Source organism: Pteropus alecto, unplaced genomic scaffold (assembly GCF_000325575.1).
Source record: "Pteropus alecto unplaced genomic scaffold, ASM32557v1 scaffold95, whole genome shotgun sequence".
In the NCBI taxonomy this organism is placed as follows: domain Eukaryota; kingdom Metazoa; phylum Chordata; class Mammalia; order Chiroptera; family Pteropodidae; genus Pteropus; species Pteropus alecto.
Window position 1 is genome coordinate 17,925,322 of NW_006441071.1, and position 25,350 is coordinate 17,950,671.

General features: G+C 40.7%; 1 protein-coding gene across 6 annotated transcripts in view; it reads right to left on the reverse strand.

The window, feature by feature from the left end:
- TRPM3 (transient receptor potential cation channel subfamily M member 3) overlaps positions 1-25,350 on the reverse strand; it is a 497,328-nt gene that overhangs the window by 59,567 nt on the left and 412,411 nt on the right. For all 6 annotated transcript variants that reach the window (XM_006918420.2, XM_006918432.2, XM_006918428.2 and 3 more), the window contains 7 exons: positions 22,743-22,772; positions 21,502-21,791; positions 20,021-20,249; positions 16,723-16,890; positions 11,973-12,113; positions 5,645-5,773; positions 499-750 (listed from right to left, as the gene is read on the reverse strand). In XM_006918420.2, the coding sequence (XP_006918482.1) occupies positions 499-750; positions 5,645-5,773; positions 11,973-12,113; positions 16,723-16,890; positions 20,021-20,249; positions 21,502-21,791; positions 22,743-22,772 (1,239 nt within the window). The remainder of the gene's footprint in view (positions 1-498; positions 751-5,644; positions 5,774-11,972; positions 12,114-16,722; positions 16,891-20,020; positions 20,250-21,501; positions 21,792-22,742; positions 22,773-25,350) is intronic.

A 25,350-nucleotide genomic window follows, 5' to 3' on the forward strand; every position in this document is an offset into this window, starting at 1 on the left:
ACTTCATTTAAAAAGCAACATTAAAAATCTTGAAAATCTGTTAAAAATTTGGAGGGGAGACTCGCTTCTCCTAAAATGTAACCTCCATGTGAAATCTTCCCCGACCTACATTCTTTTTTCTATGCTCCTCTTGTATCTTATATACATCTCTATTACAGCATTCTCACACTGTATGGTGATCACTTATCTTTCTGTCATCTTCAGCCTCATGGAATGAGTACCTTTATATACCCAACTCCTAATCCAGTGCTTGGCACAAAACTGATGATCTTTATATATTTTTCAGTAAGTAGATAGGTGAGCGATCGCTAATTCTCCAGTTAAATACATAGTGGTAGTCAGACTCCTGAATACACCGAAGGAAGTTCAAAAATAAAACACCCCCAGGGCCATCTCAGTTAGAGCTTTAGCACAGGCCCAAATGAGTTATTCCTTCTTCCTATTATTATCAGTCCTCCTTTGAGAATTTATTACATGGAATCAGAGGACCCTGCTTACCATTTTTCCAATCATCATTACATATGGGCCCAAGTACTTGTTCACGCCGAAGATATCTAACAGACGAATGTACCAGTAAATGATGTTCACACAATAGATGACCCTCCCATCACTCCTGAAGGGCTGGTCTTGGAGACGAAGGATCATTCCAACAGAGAACAGAAGTATGGCTATGAGGTCTGTCACGTTCCAGTACTCCTGCAGCCACACCTTCACTTTCTGTAGCAACTTTCCCGGCTCTGACATCAGAATCTAAAAGGCAGGAAAGAGAGTGGGGTTTAGTTAGGATTCCAGTCTATCTTAGCCCAGTTGGAAAGTGTCAGTCTGTTCACTGACATCAGTAGCTTGTTTTGTCTGTCCGTGTCTACTTGAATACTTGCACGCTATGAATGTACAACCGTGCAAACCTTAGGCCATCCACATACAAATATTCCAGAAGCAAATATAAGCCATAAGTTTGATCCTTTGGGTTGCCTTATAATTTTATGATACACATTAGGGTTTTGTTATAAAACTATTGATTTCTAACACCCTGTAAATCTCTAAAATCCTCCTCCATCTCAGAAAACAGAGTTACCATATTGAGTTATTCAGATCACTAAGTTGGGAGGACTCCTTTATTCTTCTCTTTCACACCCACATCCTCTGCATCAACATGTCCTATCACCTCTATTTCTAAATACGAGCTAATCCAACCGCTCTCACCACCTCCACTGCTGCCATTCTATTCTAAGCCCCATTACATCTCCCAGATGACTGCAACAGCCTTCTGACTGGCATCTCTGCCACCATTGTTGTCCTCTCTGTCTCAATCTACTCTTTGAGCAGAATACAGAACGGTCTTTAAAATGGTCCTTAAACACTTAAGCCATGATCTGGGTGGTGATCACAGTTGCATAGACAGGCAAAAATTCATCAAGTCGTACCCTTGTGCATTGTTCATTTTCTTACAAGTTAGTTTAATATTGAATGTCAACTGTAACTGAAATATTTTTTTAAAGTTTTTTATTTGTAATTGAAATAAAAAAGTAAAAGAGACACTTGAGAGAGATACGAACTACAATAATAAAAACTAAAGCAAGTCATGATAATTGAATGCTAAAATCTTCGGATGGCTTCTATTACAAATAGAGGAAGAGCCAAACTCCTTATTGTGGCCTCATTCGCCGTCTCGCCATATTCTCCCCATTTGCCACCCTGCTGCCTTGGTGGTCTGCTCTTAAACCTAACAAGTTCATTCTGTGTTCAGGACATTTTCACTTGTTCCTCTTGTTGGGCATTTTCTCCTCCCAGATTTTTACACGTTTGGCTCCTCTTCATCCTCAAGGTCTCTGCTCACATTTCCTCTTCTTAGGAAGTCTTTCCTTGAGTATCCTACCTGCAGTGGTCTCCACAGCCTCAAGTCACTAATATATTACCTTATTTTGTTTTTTGAAGATTTTTATCATTATATGAAATTAATTTCTGTATGCATGCATATGTATATGTATGTGTCTGTCTGTCTATCATCTATCTATCTATCTATCTATCTATCTATCTATCTATCTATCTATCTATCATCTATCTATCTACCATCTATCTTCCTACCTACCTACTTATCTACCTACCTACCTACCTATCATCTCTCTCCACTAGACTGTAAACTTGAGGGCAGATCCTTTTTTCCTCAGGGCCTGTAATATAATAATAAATATGTGTTGACTGTTGCATAGACACCTCACAGCAGTTCTCCAGTCCCTTAACTGCTGGGTGGGACTCTGACTTACCTTGAATCTACAGGGGCCTTTTTGCTTACTCATACTCTATGAAATGCACAGTTGCATAGTGGGAGTTGCAACTCATCCCACACCACTGCCTGCCCCAGGATGTGAGGAACTGGAGAAGCCGACCCAGTGAGGCTATGTAGCAGGGCTACCTTCACAAATCATTTGTGTTTACTGCTAAGACTTTTATCTCTGAGACTTTTATCTCCAACTCAGGGCCTCTCAAGGGAGAGGAGAGGAAAGACTGGGGACAGGTCTGCAGCTATGTATTTGAATCCACATGTCCGCTTTAATGGCTTACCTTGGCTTGAAATAATAGGGAGGAGAGGTCTTAATAAGTCAGGACTAGGGCTGGGAAGGCTGAGCAAAGAACCAGGCAACCACCTGGTAGCTTCATTCTTCCTCTTCTGTGATGCCGCACTTCTAAACCCTAGCCCATGGCTTCTTAAATTTTAGCATGCATCAGAGTCACCGGGAGGGCCAGCAAACCACAGATGGCAGGGCCCTACCCTTGGACTTTCTGCTTCAGTTTACCTGGTATGGGGCTTGAGGATTTGTATTTCTACCAAATTCACAAGTCAAGCTGATGACCACAGATGGAGAACCACTGTCTCCTCCATCAGGAATTCCTTCAGCTGCTCTTGTCCTGATGGCTTCTCACTCCCAGCTCTAACCTAACTAGGTGAAAATCTGTGTGTGTGTTGGGAGGAGGGGGGGTGGGGTGGAGTGTCTTAGAGCTTCTTTAACCCTTGGCCTACACTTTCCTAAAACTGTCAAACACAGAGGTTTTATCGTATAATTTTTAAATAGTGAAAATATTTTTGCAAAATCTCAACATAAAAAAAGAGATAAAAGCCAAGCTGCTAAAGGTGAAGCAGGAGTGAAGAGCTGAGCCCCTGCACTGTCCCTTTTATTTCCCCAGCTAGCTCTTCGTCACCTCTTAGACCTTTGGGGCTCTGAGGAGCATCCCCGTTTGCCCAGTTTGGAACTCACTGTGGGAATGAAGAGAGCAGTGGGCCTAGAGAGGGAGCAGTCAGGCGTAAGACACAGTTCTTTCTAGCTGTGGGATACAGAAAAATAGCTCAGTCCCTGAGTCTTACTCCCCATACGCGTAAAGCGGAGATGTCATAATAGACATACCACTTACTTCCCAGAGCTGTGGGGAGGACCCAAATGAGAGATTGTCTACCAATGCACGCTCTAAACAGCTACGTGCTATTAAGCGATTACTGCGGCTTGTTTTGGTGACTACACACAGAAGTATGTGGTGCTGGGAATGGGAGGGCAGCATGTGAAACCACAAAGCCTTGTATGTCCCTCCTTGTATGTCCCTCCTGTACATCCCTCGGAAGGCATGACACAATACAAACTTTTCCATGTTCCCAGGATCCTGAATCTGAGATCTTGAGGGCCTGTGTGCTGACGGTGATGGGGCACGAGGGTAGGACCTGTGGGGTCCTCACTTTCTTGGCAGTGGAGCATTTCTTTAATGGCTTCGGGGCCGTGGAGTAAGGGGTGAGGGAGCTACCTCATCAGGCTGAAGAGGAGAAGCTCAGACACTAAGGTGGTCAGTGCCTCCCTTCTCACAGCTTCCGCAGAAGCAAGGACTCTTCCGTTGACCCCCTGCTGACCCCAGGATCTAAAGCCCTGCCCTCGCTGCTGTTATATGCAGCCTCAGGAGAAATGGATATCCAGGCCTTGAGGCTCCTGGCAGCCCTCCTGCTTGGCAGCTTCTTCCAGAACAGTCTGTGGAGTACAGACTGCTCCCTGTATTCTTCCAGCCTAGTCCCTGGAGAGATTCCAGTCTCCCTGCTCAAGTCTTTCCCTTTTCTGCTTATCATGGGGAAGGAACGTGCATCTGGGCGTTAAATCGCAAGTGAGCTGGCACTTCACAGCAAGAAGTCCTTAGCAGGAGCAGGCCTCAGTTCTCAGAGAGCTACACAAAGACCGAAGCAAATTTATTACTGTTTTTCAGTTTACAGAGGGGAAATCCACAAACTGGTCAGGAAGTAGAAGGCACTTTCAATAGGTTAGAACAAGGCAAGAAGGCAAGGCATCCCTTAAAAAACAATTTTTTAAAAAATTCTTTTAAAAATCTAGTCTCTTATAAACTGAGACTAGTGTACCCACACCCAAATTCTGAGGATGGGGACATGCTGGTTAGAAGTTAAATATACTCAAAGCAGTTTAAAACGAAGAGAAGGGCTCTAAATATACACATGAGATTTTTTTCATGATCCCAACATGACAGTGTCTAATAGATACTGCATCTTTTTTTTTTTCTGAAGGAGAATATTCGAAAGCTGAAATCTAAGATAATAAGGGCCTTTTAACATGTTTTAGTAATGAAGGTGAGGGCCAATTTGTGGATTTGTAAGGATCCTTTTTTCTGTGGAGTTCACTAAACCTCCCCACTCATTGCAGTACATTGAGTAGGATAGTTCTAGAGCTCTAGAGGATGCAGTGGACTTGACAGGGAGAAATACTTCCAGAAAAGACCTCTCCTGCAGACAGTAGTTTCAGGAGGAAATGCAGAGGAATCATCACACCGCAGAAGCCCGCCTTCCCTAGGGTTTGCGAGTGGAAGTGTGTGCAGCACATCGAGCAGGGCTGCAGAGCCCTCTGGTGGACTCTTGCTTCACTGCATCCATTTTAGCCGCTCTGAATCTGATGGCCTCCGAGGCAGGCTTTGACCTCAGGTTAATCATATGGGAGTGATGTTATCATCGCTCCTTTTACTCGCTGCGGGTGGAGGGAGAAGAGAGGGACCCACACTCTCAACCTGAAGGATGGGAAATATGCTCAATTCACCCAGGTGATACCCAGGACTTGGTGGAAAGGCTTGTGCCCAGCAGGTGGATAATAAGTATTGAGAAGGAATAAACTGGAGAATAAATTAATGAATGGAAGCATAGTTCCTTCTAGAGCTGCTGAAATACATTTGGAGAATCACAGGTATTGGTGGACTAAGTCCGAAGAGATCCAGAGTGAGGGGTTGCAATGGGAGTTAAAAGTGGGAAAATGTAAAGATTAAAAAAAAAGGATAAAAAGTGGGAAATTTAAAGAAATTATCTTTATAGGGATGAGGAAAGGGTGGTGTAAACAGTGTTGAAACAACTTGAGGGTTTCTTGGGGCAAGAGCTGTGTTAGCAGAAAAGGGACTGAATCCTAAGCACTCATGGAGTGACACCCCATGAACACACACTGTGACGCCTCCTCAGGTTTGTCAGCGGCCCTCAAAGCCACGTCTAGACTTCAGTGGCAGCATTACAGAAAACAGTTTCTGAATTGATTTGGATCTTGAGCATCCCTCTTTCTCCTCCATGCACAAAGGTAACCAACCCCTGCCTTTCTCCTAAGTTCTCTTTTATGCAAGTGGTTACCTCTCTCATCTTTTCTATTCCCAGCGTGAAAATATAGGAAATGACGATCCATTCCTGGGTGGAAGGCCAGCGCTCCATCTTCACTAACACGATATAGTTGAAGAGCATCAGGTAACCGATGTACGCCAGCTGTAAGGAAACACAACACGGTGCTGCTCTGGCTGCAACACCCAGAGCCCTGCCCTTGGGCAAGGCCACCGCGTGACAGGACAAGAACAAGGTCAGCAAGCAGGACTCAGAATTCATGAACAAATGAACATCAAAGCTTTAAGCTAGCAAAAGAATAATAATAATAAAAGACTACAGTACTTGAAATAATTTGATATGCAGTCTTCATTTTGACCCTGACATACCTCTCTGGGTCCCAGCACTTTGCTGTACCTATGTGTCGTGATACAGCATTGATTTTGTTTTTCAGTCACCCAGTTTCTCGTGCCTTCCTGGCTAAAAAGGGAACCTCCTCTCTCAGGGGCTGCTCTTGCTCACGCGTGAGCCTCAGGTTCTTGAATTAGTGGATGTTTTTGCCTAATGAATGCCAGGTGGATTAAATGTCAGCAAGAAGGAAGGAAGACATAGGCTATACTTGTAAATTGGTCAAACCAACATAAAAATAGCCCAGACTTTATCTAAAAGCCTCACTTTAATTTTCTCCTGAGTTAATGTCTTCTTTGTTTTCCTCTTACCTTAATATACTTGGCCTGACAATGCTCTGGGAGGGTTTTACCTATTTTTTATTGCACCACCTTCCTGCCCTATTCAAGTTGAGATATTCCTTCCTGGTTTCTGTTTCTTTGAAACAAAACAAGTAAAAGCAATTTATGGAAAGAAATGGCTAACTGTGTGGCTATTCTCTGTAGCCGACTGTGGCCTGAAGTGGGGTTTAATCCTCTTGAGGCTTTAGCACCAGAGGTTGAACGCTGATGAAACAGGCTGAATTTCTGGGTGTCCCTGGACAACTCAGGGTTCAGGTTTGGTGACTGTCACTAAAGGATTCAGTTATGTCTAGATAAGTAGGGTGTAGGACATCCGGTGAGGTTCTTGCATAAGGGGCCTAGGAGCCTCTGGGGAGAAAACTCACCTAGGGGAAATGGCACATAAATTAAACCTGTCTAGGCGATGCTTCAAGTTAAGCAAGGTACTTCCTAGCTTTAGAGGCCTCAAGGGCTGTGAGTAGGCCAAGACTGAGTTTATTCAAATCTGCACTCTTTGGAGGCTGCATAGCAAATAGAACACAGTGTGGGCAAAGGTTTTGAGGCCTTGAGGGTTCAGGAGATACAATGTGACTCTGGAGCCCAGGGTCACATTTCTTTACCTTAGAAGGTAAAGAAAGAAGCAGCTTGGCTGGGAGATGCAAAGGGAAACTGGCAGCCTACAGGGCTAAAGGAATAGTGCTTTCCCGACTCTTTTTTCCTTCCTTTCTCCCTCCCTTCCTTCCTCCTTCCCTTCCTTCTCTCTTTCCTCCTTCTTCTCTTCCCTTCCCTTCCTTCCTTCCACGTGTAGGTTCTTAATATGAGTCAAGATATTTTCTGAGACCCTAATACATTGACGCACATATGGACACAACGATATAATTTCTCAACTCTTGAAGGGCAAAGATTCAGTTCAGAGTTCAATGAGATCATGTATGAAAGCATAAGAGCAGTTACAGAGATGCTGGAGGGTCCTCGGGGCTCCTTCTCCACAGGAGAGATTTGCTTTTTTTTACACCCACTCCCTCAGGGGCTGTCATTTTAATTCATGCCTCAGTTTTTATCTTCCCCACCCCGACTTTCAGAATTATTAGCACTTTGTGAAAACCTCACCTGAGAAGAGTCTACTTGAAATCATGTAGGATACTGTTTAAAATGGAATTTGGTTCATATGGTCACCTTATTGCTGGTGGAAGGTCTTGCTTTCAATTTGTGAAAAACACATCTGTGAAGCACAATAAAACGAGGTCTGCCTGTAACTCTGTAACCTGAGTCTGTCGTCTCAACACAGGTCTAGCGTATTTGTTTTGTGGAAGGAATAATGTTCGGTGGAAGGAATGTAGATACAGAAGTCAGTCAAACTTGGATTTAAATCCTAACTTGAGCACTTCCGAGCTGTATCATTTTGTATATATCACTTCACCTGCCTGGGCCTCCATTCTGTGAAATGGAGATGATCGCTCCTGATCTTCTAGAGTTTTTGAAAGCATTGTAGATGTGTGTGTGAGGGAGAATATGTATTTATCTCTTGACACAGTGTAGAGGCCCAGTGATGGTGGTTAACATTATTATTTGCCTCTTTTTTCCAAAAACTTTTATTCCTCTCATTTTCTCTTACCTCAGACTTTGATTCCTTTTGATCGCCTGTTAAGTCTTCCTTTCTCTCCTTTTTTTCCTTTAAAAATTGCCCTCATTATTGTTTATGCTTTCTCCACAATCATCTATTTTAGCTCCTTCTTATTCTATAAATCTCAGTTACGCTATAATACTTTTCTTCCCATAATCAAGGTATAACATAATACTTTGGGACAACTCTCAAAATATGGACTTCCACAAATAGTGCTTTAAATATCTTTAAATGGCACAATAGAAGTGTGGCTGCTGTCTTGGAAGCACCCTGTCTTAGAACCTGACGACATTCATGGGGCCCTGCTGCAGATTACTGTAATGTGATGTGCTTCCATGATGTGTGTGTGTGTGTGTGTGTGTGTGCGCGCACGCGTGCTCACACACACATTTGGTAAGCTTTAACAAGCTGGATGTAGAATATCGAAGCTTTACAAAGAAACATAACCCTATGATTCTTATTTAAGCCAGTGGGAATCCTATAACCATTTGTATTTTATATGCTTACATATTCTTTTTATAAATTTTCCATTAACCAAGATGCATGACTCTTAAACTATGAAAAGCAAGCACCAAAGCCTGCCGCAGTTGCCTGTGGGGCGTACCATTTCTTCCTCCTTTTTCTACTGCCCCTAGAGAGTGGAGGGGGCACAAGGTGTTTGTTAGAGAAAGGAGTCTGTCGCTGCTGACCAGAGCACATGCCCTACCCTCTGACCACGTGCCACTTCATGCCTTGAATCTGCATCCTCCCCAGCTGGGTACTTGAAACTGGCTCTCATCACAAATGGCCTGGGAGCCAATTGGATCCCTGCCTCGTTTCCTCTTGGAACAGAGGAGGACCCAACTTGCTCCTCCGGAAACTTGCCACCATATGGAAGTGAGGTTATGTGAACATGACGTGCGTCTACTTTCAGAACCTTGAGAGTGTAGAAGCAGATACTTTTGGAAATAAGAATGGGAAATACTCTTACAGAAAAGGACACAACCAAAGCAAATGGCACCTTTGATCTAATGCTGAGTTTTATGGTGAAGCACATCTGAGAATTTAAAAGATTGGCACTCCCCATCTCCATTTACTTCCCTGAGGCTGGGGTTTGTCAATATGTAAATACTGATATCTGAACATCCTTGTATAAAAACAATCAAATATGATTGGCGCGTCCTGTCTAATGGGTTGGCTGAGGCTAACTCAGTCAGCTGTGCAGAAGGGCGTGGGATACACAAGCTCCATTTCTCGAAGAGGCAGCTCTACCACCTGCTGCCTATGATAAAGGAAAGCAGTGTGTCCTAAGCTTGTTGGACCACAAGACTCACCTGAGAAGCTTTTTAAACACACGGCCTCAGGCTTCTCCCTAATGACTTGATTTAGTGGGTCTGTGATGGGGCCAGGAATTTGCATTTCTAACAAAACCCCTTATCATTATGGAAGTCTTGGAAATACTGGGCTAAAAACTTAGCCCTCTGTCTGGGGTAGTGGTTCTTGATTCTGGCTGCTCATTATACCCACCAGGGAGCTTTGAAATATTCTGATGCCCTGGCTGTACTCCAGACCAATGATGTCAGAATCTCTGGGACTAGAACCCAGATATCTTTTTTTTTTTTTTAAATAAAAATATAAATAAAACTCAGGTGTTTTTTTAAAAAGCTTCCAGGTGATTCCAGGTGTAGCTATGGCTGAGGTCAGGACATTTGTGATTTGAAAACATTCTTGGCTAATAATTTGCCTCAGCTGAAAACACGGGGACTAGAGGAATCAAGGAAATAAAATGAATACTGAACGCAGATCAAGAAAAAAGGGAAACGCCTTGGAAAAATCAGAGAAGGGAGTACTCTATTTGTAAAGGTGATAGATAATTCTTCGACTGGTGTCTTTTTTGCCCTTGATAGGGAGTCTGCAAATGTTTTTTGTAAAGAATCCGACAGCGAATTTTTAAGGCTTTGTAGGGCCTGATAGGCTCTATTGCAAGTAATCAACGTAACAGTTATAGCAAAAAACAAAAAACAAAACAAAAAAAACCAGCCAGAATATAGATAAATGGGTAAGTCTGGTGGTGTTCTAATAAAATTTCATTTATGGACACTGAAATGTAAATTTTATATAATTTTTGTGTCACAAAGTATTCTTCCTCTGATTTTATTTCAACTCTTTAAAAATGCAAATCTATTCCTAGCTCACAGGCCACAATAACAGGCAGTGGGTTGGACTGGGCCCATGGGTCCTTATTTACCAAGCCCTGTTCTAGGTGAGACAACTGCGGCAGCCCTATTATAAGAGGAAGGACAGACCTGAGTGTAAAATATAGTCAATTATTACCTTGATTGAACTTTTAGATTAGAGAAAGTATATTTAAAGCAGCTAGAACTGTGGCTCATGGTAGATGTTCGACAAGTGATGCTTTATTATTGTTGAGTCGATGGATGAATAAAACACTAACTACTGCTTTTCAGTGGAACTAGCCTAGGAACAAGTTATATTGTGCTTACATGTTCCAAGCACTGTTCTAAGTGCTTTACACATTTTAACACATTTAATCTTTACTAAGGTATGATTATTATGCCCATCGTAAGAAAATCAGGGACACAGTGCTGAGATAACTTGCTTGAGGTCACAAGTTACTTTACTAAGAGGCACAGACAGGATTTCTATTCAGGCTGTCTGACTCCAAACTCCACGCTTGTCACCACCAAGTTCTTTTCTACAAGTTAAAAATAATATATATGTCTGTATAAAGCATATAAATAGAAATGAGTTTTGCAAGCCTTATATTTTTGAAAGATAATTTTTTTAACGTTAACAAATTTGAATTTTTACTTCACAATGAAAATTTAATATTTATATTTTGATAATATCTCATCCTCTCTCAAGACCATACTTTAGAGCAGTGGTTTTCAACTGGTGGCACTTTTATCCTATAAGGGGACATTTGGCAATGTCTCGAGACATTTTGGTTGTCATAGTTGGGGTGTGGAGAGTGTTACCGGCATCTAGAGGACAGAGGTCAGGGATGCTGCTAAACATACTACAATGCACAGGACAGCCTTTCTTAACAAAGAATTACTCTGCCCCAAAATGTCAATAGTACCAGATTGAGAAAGCCTTGTGCTTAAAGTTGGCATTAAGTGTTAGAACACAGGACCACATAAAAAGCACTTCATCTGGTCATTTGAGTCATCTCAGCCTCAGATTCAAATTATCCTACTGCTGACTCAAGTGACTGGTAAGTAGCTGGTTGTGAGAGAGACCGAAAATATAGATGCACTATCCTTCATCTGGCACAGGTCCACTGCGGTTAGAGAGAAGCAGAGATGGCCTGGGCCACAGCTCACCTTAAGCTTAATGTATCATTGAAAAGTAGAAGTAGAAACCCAATAGTTGAGCCATTTCTATCACGTGAGGAGGCTATTTCACAGACAATCTTTTATTTAGTGGGCAGAAAATGTTTGCAGGGTGTGCTTTCCGAACAGCATTTACCATGACTGTAGTTTGCTTTGAGTAGTTTTTGCTGCGTGTTAACTGTGTCAGAGCAAGAAAAGTTATTTGATGACACTACTAGACTGGAAATAATTACACAGTAACAGTACCCATCTTTAGTAGTGCTACTTCTAAACTCTGCTCAGCCCGTAACCACCAAATGTTCCCAAAACCTAGCATTGTCGTCTTAAATGGGCAACTCTGATCCAGTGCTCATCCATCCGGAACAGAGAAATGTTTTGAAAGAGGATATCTATTTTCCTGCTAGACTAGACTCATCTCACCTCTATTTCTGTTAGTTCTCACTTTTACTATTTCCTTCATCTTCTGAGAGGAGGAGAAATGTAGAAGCTGTGGAAGCTGCCTCACAAACTCCACAAATCTTGCAAAGCTATTGGAAAAAGCAAGTTCTTGAAACTTTTGTTTCTGTCTGTGTGGTCCTCATATCATGGCTCACAGAGGAAACCAGTCAGGTGCATGAGAAATTGATGTTGGCTTTCTATGGACATCCATTAGGAAGAAGAAAAGAAGAAAGACTTACAGTGTAGAACCAGAACTTCACGATAGGTGCATTGTAGAATTCATAGATTTTTCTGCCCAAGGGGATTAACCGGTGCCTGCTCTGAACTTCCTCTTCATCCTTCTTCCTGGAGGACTCCCCATTGTTTCGTCCCAACATTGCCTACAGTGGAAGAGAATTGATACCATCACTGCAGGGCTCTAGAGAGCGTGGAGTTCAATGGGGTCATTTACGGATGAGGAAAACATGCTCATCGAACCTAAGAGCTTTGCCCAAGGCCCCCAGAGATGTAGAGGACGTGCCTTCCCTAAGTTTGCACTTGCATTATACATAGAATCTGTGTACTTCTGGGATGGAAGGCCTTTGGGATATTTCGTTAGCATACTCATCTCTTCCACCCTGAAACCTCTGGAAGATGGAAGTGATGGAAGATACTCCGAGTTCTGAGAAGGAGAAAAAGTATAGCCTTGGAAGGCTATGAATCTGTATTTTCTTCCAACCTCTCTCTTCCCATATATAAATGATGAAACAGGCAGACCAGGATTCAAATGTGTCTCCACTCATGCTAATGACTCTTAAGTCATAGATAAATTGGACCCTAATACTTAATTTATCCAAAAGTTATGAGTATTCAAGCGTTTAAGTTGTTGAAATGCCTGGAGCTTAGCTATGTCAGGAACATCTCCCCACCCCTTAGGTATATGCCTCGGTTTCCTGATTTCAAACCCTGTGAAACCCGAATTATGCTGGTGTTAGTTTCGTGGCAACACCTGGGCACACTGCCATCCTCCCCATGGACTAGGAGAAGTCAGGCCTGACCCCGAGAGGCCCTTGTCACCAGGCTGTTGGAGATTTCCCTCAGAATACGATTATTTCCTTATCATTCATGGCAACAGCAGCAGCAACAACAATTATGATGAAACATGGCAAAAAAAGGCAGAATTTGAGAAAAGGAAGACACATGCCTGTTTAAGTGGCAAGTGACAGGATGCCCCAAAGGTGGCTGAGATCCTAACAGTGAAGAGTTCCAGGCTTTGGGTCACACTCAGAAGGAGGATGAGTCCTAATTTGAACACTTAGAATCCATGGCACCTCGGGCAAGTCTTTTAACCTCTCTGAGACTTAGTTCCTTTGTCTATAGAATGAGGGTAACACTAGCACCTGATATAGGGTTGGTCTATAATTTATAGCATCTGGCACTTAATAAGTGCTCAGTAAGTATTAGCTAGTCTTTAAAGTGATCTGAGACGTTCTTGGATACTCTTGACTGAAATGATCTAGTTGGTATCTCTCACCAGAAAGAAAAGTATGTTAGTAGTAGTCTATTAGAGCATAGTTTCTTGGTTTTAATTCTTTCAATATTGTTTTAAGACAAAGGTAGTTCTACAATATTTACAAAATGAAATTTTCATAAATGTGAGAACAGGGTAATACCTTTTCACTGCTGAGAGACTGACAAGGATTTGGGACAAGAAAAAGTACTGGGAATATGAGTTTAGAATTGACAGATCTAATTATTGAAATAATTTATCTTGAAGTTGAGAACAGAGATAACTATTAGATAATTCTGGCTTCATATCACCTTACTTAATAAAATATTAGTTTCAATTGTTTTTGTCATTGCCTCAAACACCCACCTCTCTCACATGTGTAAACAATCATAAATGATTTACTTATAACCAACAGGATTTCTGCAGAAGTAACTTGCATTCCTGTATGGACACTTTGGCTAGAAAAGTACCTTGAGTTAATGAATAGGTAACATTCTATACCATGGCCTGTCTAGGTGATGATTTTGATCAGTGGGTTGAATCAGTCTTCATGATGGATATAGCACACTAGACAGCAATAGAGATCCATAAATATTGATCATTGACTCCAAGAAACTCTGAGGTTACTTGATATTTGTCCCTGTATAATTTATGTAACATAATTATCCTCCTTCTGTTTTGCTCATTTGGATGCTCAACAATACAATGCCATCGGAGACGCAATGAGATGAGAGTAAAGGCAGCTTGGAGGGTTTTAGGCATCTGGGAGAGTGGCACCTTTGGGTAACCTCTAAGGACAGGAGCAATGCCCTGGGTCTGTGGACACACTGGGACCTTATTAAGTAAAATGCAAGAGATTTGTCCGGCAATGCAAGTAAAACAAAATCGAAAACACAACAACCTGCTTTATTTCTATTATTCAGATATATTCCAAAGTGAATGCATTTTTAAAAGGCTTGCCTTTCATGGGTTTTTGATATTTTATTAATTCCAGCCTAAGAAAATTAACTTGCTGATTTTGCCGATTTCTTTCCCCAGCAATCAAACATTTCCTTTGCCTGCATTCCTTAAAACAGAATGTAACAGGGTCAAATACAGACAAAACTGTACAATATGAAATTGAAAAATCTCTGCTGCCTCAACGCAGATGTCAAGTCTGGGTAAGATCCTCTGAAGTAAACAAAGCTACTAAACGCTACTAAAATGTAGCAAACCAAGGCTGATATGTTTTTGTGTAACTTTGGAAGAGCCAAGGGAAAATGTCCCATTCTAAGAGAGAACATAGTGGTTTAACACAGAACCTCAAATATTAATCCTATGAAAAGGGCACAGGTGTAAACAAGCTGCATTCTCTAATTCTGTCCAGGGTGAGCCAATACCAGGGTTCCAGCAGTTACAGAACCTGTCATTAGGGTCAAAGGAAGGTCCATCTTAAAGACAACTGCCATCCAATTCTGACTTTGCCAGCCTGAGGGCCCTTCTTTTCTTTCTCCTTGCTGTTTTAGCCTGTGGGGAGTAAGCTCAGGCAGTAATGCTACTGTGGTGTTTTCTACTTGGGATTTCAGTAAACAACTACAGAGTCTATTCTCTGGAAGCCCACTTTGCTTTCAGTCCAGAGATGCATCTTTTCTTGTGGCTTCTTGAAGGATCAAGTCTTCAAAGTGCTAGACTGAGCAGAAGAAAGGAGCTGCCTCCTTTGCTTTCTTCCTTGAGACCCGACCAGAAAGAAGACTACCTTCAGCTTCTGGCTACCCTCCTAGAATTCTTCCTTGAGTCTTCCTAGGAGGTATGCCAATGTCAAGGCTCTGCCACAGTGACATAGGAGGCCCGTGCATCACTTTTGGGTTCTCTGCGCTACATGGTGGACCAAAAGCAGCTGAGTGCTTACATTTGAGATCAGGAAAAAAATTTTGCATCCGTTTCTTAGCCTATGAGCTAAAAAAAAAAAAGCATGGCCAATGAAATCTCTATGCCTGGGTTCTAATCCTTTCTTTGCAACTAAATAGCTTGGTATCCTTGGGCAATTTAACCTCTCTGAATCTCAGCTTCCTCATCTGGAAAATGGGATAATAGTACCTACCTTGTGGGATTGTTGTGAGGATTCCATGAGTAAGTGAAGCATTTAGCACTGTTACAACAATAGTAGCAAACGTTTATCAAGGCTTACCTCTTGCTAGACAGTCTACATAGTTTACGTGTACCTGTACCTGTAAGCTAGTAATATTATTATTATTCCCATGTTGGAGGTTAAGAAACTGTGCCAGTGGTCCCACAGCAAGTAGGTCATGGGGCAGGATTCTAGACCTAGAGCGTGTACCCTTTATCTGTTTGCTGAAGTGTACAATGAAGATTTTGTACTAATATTACAATGTTTCCGCTAATGATTGAAATATCATTTCCTATTCTTGAATGGGTTCAGAGGCCACAACTCTGGTAAGATCTTTAGGGAAGACAGTCATCTGATCCTATCACAGAGGGAAGTAGACTCCTCCACCAATATTTATAAGTTGAAACTGAAAGTAAATGTCGGCTTTAAACTCAATGAGTCAAAAGCTGTGAATGATTAATCAATCCATCAATAGTGGCCCGAAGAATATACCCTGCTATACATGGTGCTAAAACTGTGCCTGAAAATAGAGCTTTAGAAAGGGGCCACTGGAAGGAAATATTATTTATTTGGAGGAAGAACAATTCACAGGGTGGACCCACTAGGATAATAATGCAAAGACCTTTTGTCACCTGAGCAAAACCAATTTTTGTTCTCTCTCCTTAGAGCTTCTCTGGGTTATCACAGTCATTAGTCACAGTGGTGGGGACGGTGGGGAATATCAAGGATGTCCTATGGAGTTGTTGCTTGATGTCTCCAATGCTATGAAGCCTTGTTTGTCCCTTTAACAGCATGTGATATTTTTAGACATTGGATACAATCCAGTGATAGTCACGCTGCTCAGGCGGGGTTGCAGGAAGCTGTCCCATGCCCAGCTGGCCCATCCCCTCTGCAGAACAAAGCATCCATGCACTATAATTATACCAGGAAGAGCTAATAAAAGCCTCCCATACAAACCTCAAAATTCAATTAGTCCTGCATTGTGAGCCTGACCCCAAAGACAGATAAAGGCTTAGCTTCTGATCAGCAAAATAGTTCCAGCTCAGTGAATCCGGCTGCTTCCAAATCATGAATTCCCTTTCCTTCTTCATGTGCTAAGGCTGCCACATCACCTGGTGGTTTACAAAGCACTGCCTGTTTTAGGATGCCTTGCTTTTGAATTCCATTGGGTTGTCTTGTACCACTGACCCTGGCTGAAGAATTCCATAGAATTAATCCCTATAGTCATGTTATTTGTGCACAGAGGGGACACTTTTATAATACCCTGTTCTCAACAGTTAAATGAAAGTACCTGGTGGGAGGCTGACCTCGAGTTATTAAATCTTAAGCCATATCAATGGACAGTGGATTACGGATTCTCCCCATAGAAAATAACTCCATAATATTTTCTTACTGTCAGTTCCATATCCTCTTCATCTTTTTCTTTTGTGGGCTTCTCTGGTTCTTCTGGTTCCTTCTCTTGGAGATGCATTTCCTGGGCCTGTGTCATATAGGGCATGTCATCTTTGTTCTTGAACTCCAAGCTGAGAATTGAAGGAGGAAGTAGAATTCCCAGAATTACCTAAAGTAATAATAATGATAATAATAATAATCACATTTAAAGGATTAAGATTAGGGTGGTTGCTTAGAATTAGAGGGCCTGGGGTATGGGGAGTGTGTGTGTGTGTGTGTGAGTGTCGTGTATATGTGTTGTGTGTGTTGCGTGTGTTGTGTGTGTCGTGTGTGTGAGTGTTGTGTGTGTTGTGTGTGTTGTGTGTGTGTGTTGTGTGTGTGAGTGTTGTGTGTGTTGTGTGTGTGTGAATGTTGTGTGTATTGTGTGTGTTGTGTGTGTGTGTTGTGTGTTGTACGTGCCCTGAGTGAGGACTTGTTTATCTGATTAACTATACACATGAATGGTATGAGGGTCATTTCTGCCCATCTGGGAACTGTTATGCACCATATTGAGTATTTTCATTGCAGGCTTCTTTGCCTTAAACATCTTTGCTAGAAGCATTTTCGCTGCAAAACTAATTGTCCATAAGGCAATTTTGCCATAAAAGATAAAATAACTGACAGTTTGGCTTGACAGTGTAAACGTAAGCCCTAAATGGTCTATAAATCTTACATAAATCTTAGCCCTCATAATGGTCTATACAGTGATGAATAGACATGGCAGCCTTAAAACAGTGAAAGATAACAACTGCATATATCGAATTGATAGAAATAGAGTGATAAAACTTACTGAAAGTGTGAAATAAGAGTGTAAAGCCAGATTGCATAGTATACTAGAAAATAATTAACATCAGTTTGCAAATCCTTTGGCGATCTGAGGTATAGAGTTGAACCCACATCTCACATAGAACTTTGGAATGTCTATTAAAAGACATGTGACAATATGCCAAGAATTAAAACAACAGCGTAGAAGCTCAGCTCAAAAGAAATGAACCAATAAGCAAAAAATGTATAAGTGCTTAGGTACAACCCATAAAATAAAATCGGTTATTTGCACAGTATTGCTATGAATCTACACAGATTTTAAATGTATTCAAATATTTTATATTTCACAAGTCTTTTTAATTTTGTTATAAAAATAAATTTCATCATATCATTTTAATATCTCTTTTAAATTTTTTATTATTTTATCTTTTATGGAAAAATTGTCTTATGGCTAATGAGTTTTGCGGTGAAAATGCCGTGGCCAAGATGTCTACGGCAAAGAAGCTCATGGCAAAAACACCTTGAACCATTATACATAGTAGCTCAATCTGATTTTAGAGAAACAAAGCATCTTACCCAAATATATCTTACCCAATTAACACTCACTTTGCATGGAGAAAACTGAGGAAAAAGAGAGACCCTACTCTAGGCAAAAGAGGGAAAGATTCCCATTTAGCCGTTAGATAGCACTTGACTTTGTGAAATCAATTCATAAGTATGTCCATTGGCATTTATTTGTTAATGTGTCAAGTGGAGTTGATTATGTGTCATCTGGTTATCTCTAAAAAATGCTGTCCTCAACTGACCTTGAGAAAGTTCATGTTATCTATTTAGAAAAGCATGTTATCTATTTAGAGCATCCCCTGGCATTTGCTACTATACAACAGAAACACATGCATGCACGCAAGCGTGCACACACACACACACACACACACACGCACACACACACACACACAAACACCAATGGGCTCTGTAGTCACCATGAGAAGTCTCCTGTATAAATACCCCAGGAGGGTCTAGCACTGTATTTCTCTCATGTATAAACAACATGCTTAGATCTCCGTGCGATGATACTAAATACACGGACATTTTTCACAAGAGGGCAATCTCATTCTCCATTTGCCGGGAAACAAATGCATTTCTAAACGATAACACTGACATCTGGCTTGTGTTCCCTGCATCTCTCCCACCTCTTCCCTGAATGCTAACCTGGTTCTGTTGCACAAACCTTCAAAACATGAACCTACTTGAAGAATAGCACTAAGGTGAGGGGCAAGGAGGATTCTGAAAGGTAAGTTAAAAACGATCTTCAAGTAATGAGCCAGGGACAACTGTGCTTCAATGCCCACAGGGACTTTAGAGAACAGCTAAGGGAAAAGGGAGAGAGGTGACCTTGAGCTCAGGCTGCCTGGCAGGCTTAGGAAGGCTCAGGTGGCATGCTGGGAGCCTTCAGGGGACGTGACACCCTGTCCTTAAAGCTGAGAGCCCGGCTGGGCGGTCATTAGCAGTGCAGCTATGAAACACCCAGGACCCACTTCATGGAACTCTTCTGTGACTCTGTGCCAAGAGCCCACGGAAGGGTGGCGTGAGGGAGGAGGTGCTGGTCAGGGTGGCCTCAGTGATTTCCCTGATCTCACTGCTCTGCTGCTTTGGGCTGACTGGATCAGGTCGTTCTAGATAAGTACGAGCCTGATTTCAGTTGTAATACTCACAAACTCTGAACAGATAAAGTATTTTAAAACATCCTTTTAATCTTCCTCTTCCATTTTTTCCTTTCTTTTACTTCTTTTAGTTTAGTGTTTTCTTTGAAAAACGTTAAAGAAAACATAAAAAAGCAAAAGTCATACATCATCCTCCTTCTTGTACCTTCAACCCCAGAGGTAACCACTATAAACAACCTACTGTGTATCCTTCCTGTTCTTTTTTTTTAAAATTAATTTATACAGATATAAATATAAATGTACATGCTTAAAAAAAACAGAAATGGACTCAGGTTATAAATAATCATCTTCAACTTGTTTTTCTTCACTTAAGAAACAGATCAGGATTATCTAGCATCATCTTTATATATAAACTTTATTTCAGTTTAAAAAATTTCTCAAGTGTAGCTAATAAGAACCAATAATAAGGCAGTGAAGGGCTGAGCAGGTAAGCAGTTCCTGGTGCAGCATGGCTTGTGCCAGAGCAAATGGTATATGGTACCTGTGTGTTACCGTCACTTTTGGACCTTTTGAAAAACTTGACATCTAGAGATGTCTAGGCGTCATCTCTAGAGCTTCTGATTTAGTAAAATTTAGGCAAGACCCTAATCTCTACTTGAAGAAAGAAAGACAAACAAAGAAACTCCATTACACAGAGGATTCTGATGCCCAGCTAGAGTTTAGTGTTACCCTCTTGAGATAAGAGAATGCCTAATCCCAACAAAGATTTAGTTAGGAAAACTGCAACCGAGCCTCTGGTGCTCATAGCCAGTATGGGCTTCTGGGCGCACTGACCTTGAGGCCTGAGTTTTTGCGCATCCGGAGCCGGCCCATCCACATGTCTGTGAGCAACATCTGGCTGCACGTGTGCGCGATGAAGTCACGGTGCTTGGCAGCCACCGCCAGCTGCAGGCATGTGGCATTGCTCCAGTTCTTTAGCTCATATGTTAGCAGTTTCATGGCCAGCTGCTCGTCCTGCTTGTAGGACTGGTCCAGGAGCTCCACAGCCAGCTGGCCAAAGTCCCTGAAAGAGGGAATGTGAGGAGTTGTCTTGTGGCCATTTTGGAGACTTAGATGATAAAAGTGGGGCTCAAGCCACAAAGGGTAGGTTCTGTGTGGTCTAGTGGTTTCTTAAGGGGTCTAGTCTCTTCATTTATCCAGCTGACATCTACTAAACATTTAGTGTGGGCCAGACACTGTGCTTAGAACTGGGGGGGTGGAATGGGTAAGTCAAATAAGGCATGATACCTGCACTCAAAGGCCTCAATTCAAGGCATATGGATGGGAGTGGCAGACCAATAAATCTATGATTAGAGTGGAATATGTCTTCTTAAATGTGACAGACCTCAGTTCAAACCTGTGCCTTGCCAACCACAAGTGTGTGATCTTAGATAAGTTATTTAAATTCTGAGTCTCATTTTCTTTGGCTGTAAAATATACGTAACAAGAGAACCTACCTCTTGGGGTAGAGTTCTCGGTATTTTTGCTGTAAACATTTTCACTGCACAGCTAATTGGCTGAAAGAAACTTTCATCATAAAAGATAAAATAACAGGTTGACAGTTTGTTCTACATTTGGCAGACTTAATGTACTTAAGCTAGTTGCCAAGTTCAATTTTATTTCTCCATTGAGGAAGTTCTAGCTGTTACTCCCGTTTTTATATTAGATAAATCTTAGCCCTCATATGATCTATCTAGGGTTGAGTAAACATGGTGCTCTTAAAATAGTAGATGATCACAACTATGTATAAAGCTGGGTTGCAAAGCTATATGTAAAGCCAGATTGCATACTATATTAGAAAATGATAACATATCAGTTTATAAATCATTTGTTGGGCAGAGTCAGACTTCCACCCCTCAAAACCAAAAGTTTACCAAGCTATGGCAAATATTAAGAAAAAGTATAACACTGTAAACAAAAGACTTCAAAGACAATGTATTTTCAGTTTTTGCAGTACAGTTTTTAAATTTTGTTATTAAATTTTCATGTTCCATTATGTCCTTTATAATGTTTTTTTTGTTTTTGTTAATTTATCTTTTATGACAAAGTTACCTTACAGTCAAGTAGTTGTCTGAGGAGAATGCTTGCAGCAACGACATTTACGGCAAACATGCTTATGGTGAAAATACACATTGGGACAGTTGAAAAGAGGAAATGAAATCTTCTTGGGGTGATCCTGCCTCCCCTTGCAGATTTAGGCAGCTCAGTCCCTCCAGTCTTTGGGGCCCACCTCCCCTTCTCTTCCCCTGGTCCTCCCATTGGCTGGGGTGGCCGACCTGGAGTTGTGGTTCAGCTCCTGGGAGATGTCATCGACCATGTCGTTCTCCGAAGCCTCGTGAGCCATGGCTTTGCAGAGCTTACAGGCCACCAGGGCCTTGGCCATGGCCTCTTCTCCATGCTGCCAGAAGAACAGGGCCATCTTCTGCCGCTTCATCAGGACAGCCCACACCATCAGCTCGTGGAAAGGGAAAGGAAAGTGGTTGATCTCGGGGTCATCCAGGTCGATGTCCACCTCTTCTTCACGCTTCTTCGTCGTCTTTCTTCCTCGTCGCAATGGAACATCGTCCTGCAATTTTAGGGAACACACATAGAGGTGGAGTTAAAAATGAATCAATTAAATTTAGTAAACAGTTATTGTACACTTACTTCTGGCCTACATCTGGCAAATACATAAATGAATTACAGGAATTACAGGCAGACTTTGTTTTATTGTGATTCACTTGATTGTACTTCACAGATGCGTTTTTTACAAATTGAAGGCGAGACCCTCCACCAGCAAAAAGACGTGACTTGCTGTATTGCAGTGGTCTGGAACTGAACCCGCAAAATCTCTGGTGTATACCTGTCTCTTACCTCATGTCCAACCCTAAGAGAACTCAAAAGTTTGTACTTGCCTAACTTTAAAATAATTTAGAATAGTGTAAGCACAGTTCTATGGGAACACGTCACTTATATTTTAATTTTAAAAAAGTATTTTTTAATGGGCCATTTTCTTTTTATTTTTACTCTTGTCCATTTTTTTTTTCCCTCTGCAGGTAGCATTATTTACACTGCCTGATGGACAGCCCTACCCTTTTCATGAAAAGGACAAGGACATCCTATACTTGCATTTGTATATACAACAATAACCACATGAACAAAAGGTGAGAAACAGATACTATATCTTGAGTTTCTGCATACCTCATTAGATGTATTTGTGAAGTACTTCTGGCCTTTGGAACTGTTGCCATTTGTAAATGCCCATGAATAGATTTTGCTTACTGGAATTTATATTTTTCCTTGGTTTTCAGGTTAGCATTTTAAATAGGATGTATTTCCTAGCTTGCAATGCTAAAGTAACCTCATGGTGAAATTTTCAAAGCTACATTGACCTGACCCCTCAACACTGGGAAAAATTTCACTTCCTTATTTTAGAATCATGTACTAAGGCATACCACTGAAATGAACTTACATATATTTTAAAAATGTGTAACAAAGAGAATAAATAATCAACATTAATAATTAGAGCAACACTTACCTCCATTCCCAGTAGTTTCAAGGCTTTGGGCTGTTAAAAAAATTTATGCACAGTTAGATATGTGTAGAGATTAAAAAAAGGCTCCTACTATATCTTAAACAGGTAATGAAGTAACTCTATTGTACCATATAACATTTAGTCATTTCACTAAATAAAACTTTACAAGGAGAACCTATTTGTAGAAATTCTAAAAAAATTGGAGATTTAGTGATTTTGGTGAATCACAGATAATTAGGAAACTGAAAAGGCATAATGAGATCACCCAGGGGTAGAGCCTGCAAGTTTATTAACCCTTTTGTGGACTAAAATTTCTTCTGTCTTCCTGGAACCATCCTGCTCGGCATCTCCATGACATCAAGCACTTGAGTGAGCAATGAAACTTTCAATCAAACCATGAGATTTTTCTCAAACCTCTGAAAGAGCTCTATCACCTAGAGACTTGGGATATTATTCAGAAATATATGTTTAGATGTTTCATGTTACCCATCTTGCTACTGTCTGGTAGAGCAAGGCTGACTGTGACCAGAGGGGCATGTGGCAATGCTGGTAAAAGGCACTAAATAGCATGGAAAGTGCCAGCACATATAGTAGCATCATTGGTCATGCTGGAAATATGCAAAATAGTCACAGACCAAGATGGAGACAGGAAGCAACTCAGCAAATTATACAACTTGATTGTATTTTACAAGGAGAGATACAAAATCACATCTCAGGGGTCGGGAATTATATTTCTTTGTTTTAAGTATTATAGAATGGTTGGGTACCACCTGAAAGTTATTTGAGGAAATAGCAAGGTTACAGCACTTACTGTTCCTCCAAATTTTGTTTGGTTGCCCAAGTAGGAATAGCTTGAACCTTGTCTCTCTCCCTTTCTTTCTCTTTTAGCTTCCGTAATGACCACCAGTTTGAAATTTGTGATTTTTTGAAATTTATACTTTTCTGGTGTTTTCAAAGTTCTTTTCTAGCACCACAAAAAAACTTTTATAATCAGAAGATAAGCTTTGGTAAAAAATAAAAATTATGCCCACTACCAGCTAGAATAACAGTTCTCAAAATGTTGTCCATGGACCATGTGACCCTTTCAGGGAGTCTTTTCTGAGACCTTTCCAGGGGTCTGTAAATTCAAAGCTATTTGCATAGTAATACCATGATGTTATTTGACATCAATACTGTATTAATATTTGTATTGATGGTGCAAAAGCAATGGTGAGTAAAAGTCTGAGTGCCTTAGCAAGCATGAATACAGTGGGCCCAAACTCTACCAGTTGTCATTAGGCTCCTCTGTTATACACTTGAAGTCTAAAAACACAAAACAGTTTCACTTAAAAATGTCCTTGATGAGGCCTAAAAAATTATTAACTTTATTAAATCTCTACCCTTGCTAGTAAAAATGTCTTTATCATTCTAAAGGATGAAATGGGAAGCATATGTAAAGCACATATTGCTACATATGGAACTACGATGGGTTATCCTGAGCAAAAACACTTTTGGAATTGTTTGGACTGAATTATGGCTACTTTGTTTCATGGATGACCTACTTGAATAAATGACTGGTAGACTACTGTAGTTACTTAGCCTTGGATATTTGGCAGACATATCAGAGATAAACAAAGTAGGACTGTCATTTCAAGGAAAACCACTAACGGCGTTGGTCGACAAAATTCAATGACAAAATTCAAACTTTTATGCAAAAATTAGAAACTTGTCTTCACTCACTCCATGACCCTGACAGTTTTTCACTATGTGAAGACTTTTCTGATGAGATTGGAGGTGATGTTAATGAATGTAAGTTTTTGAAACTGTATAATATCATGTGTCAACATTAGAAGATCTGCGTAACTCAACAAACCAATATTTTACAGTGAGCAACCTATGATGTTAAAGGATCCATATAAAGTTCGAGATAGACCAACTGATTTTAATGTAACAGATTATGAAAAGTTCATTGACATGGTTTTATATTTCATGTTGCAACTAATCTTCAAGAAATTGCCACTCGTTTGATTTTGATATTGCATTGAAAAAGTATCTACAATTATCTGTAAACATGATTATAATACTTTTTTTTTTGATATACGTGCCATATTTGTCACGTATTTGCATGAGGTCAGGTTTTCTTCATATATTTCAACCAAAACAACATCCTGTGACAGACTGAGTGTAAAAGTAGATATGAGACTCTGTCTTCTATTAAGCCAGACATTACAGAAATTTGCAAAAAAATGTAAAACAATGCTTCTCACTAATTTTTGCTTTTGAAAACATATTTTTTTCATAAACATGTTATCTATGATAACATGTCATGAATAGGCTTCTTATGGTTACCTTAAAATGAATTAATAAATATTTTTTAAAGTCTCAATTTTAATTTCCAACATGAACTCACATAGAAAAAGCTTTTTGGAGTCTTCAGTAATTTTTAAAAGTGTAGTAGATTCCAAGACCAAAGAAAATTGCTGAGGTGAATAAGATTAGTTTGAATTTCATTGCTATTCTCTGATCATTAAGGCTCACTCTGAGTGCCAGTTTCTGATTTGAACTGGACCTAGTGAGGAATAGAAAGGAGTGTACCACCCGGTACATATCTTTTTTTCTTTTTCTTTTTTTC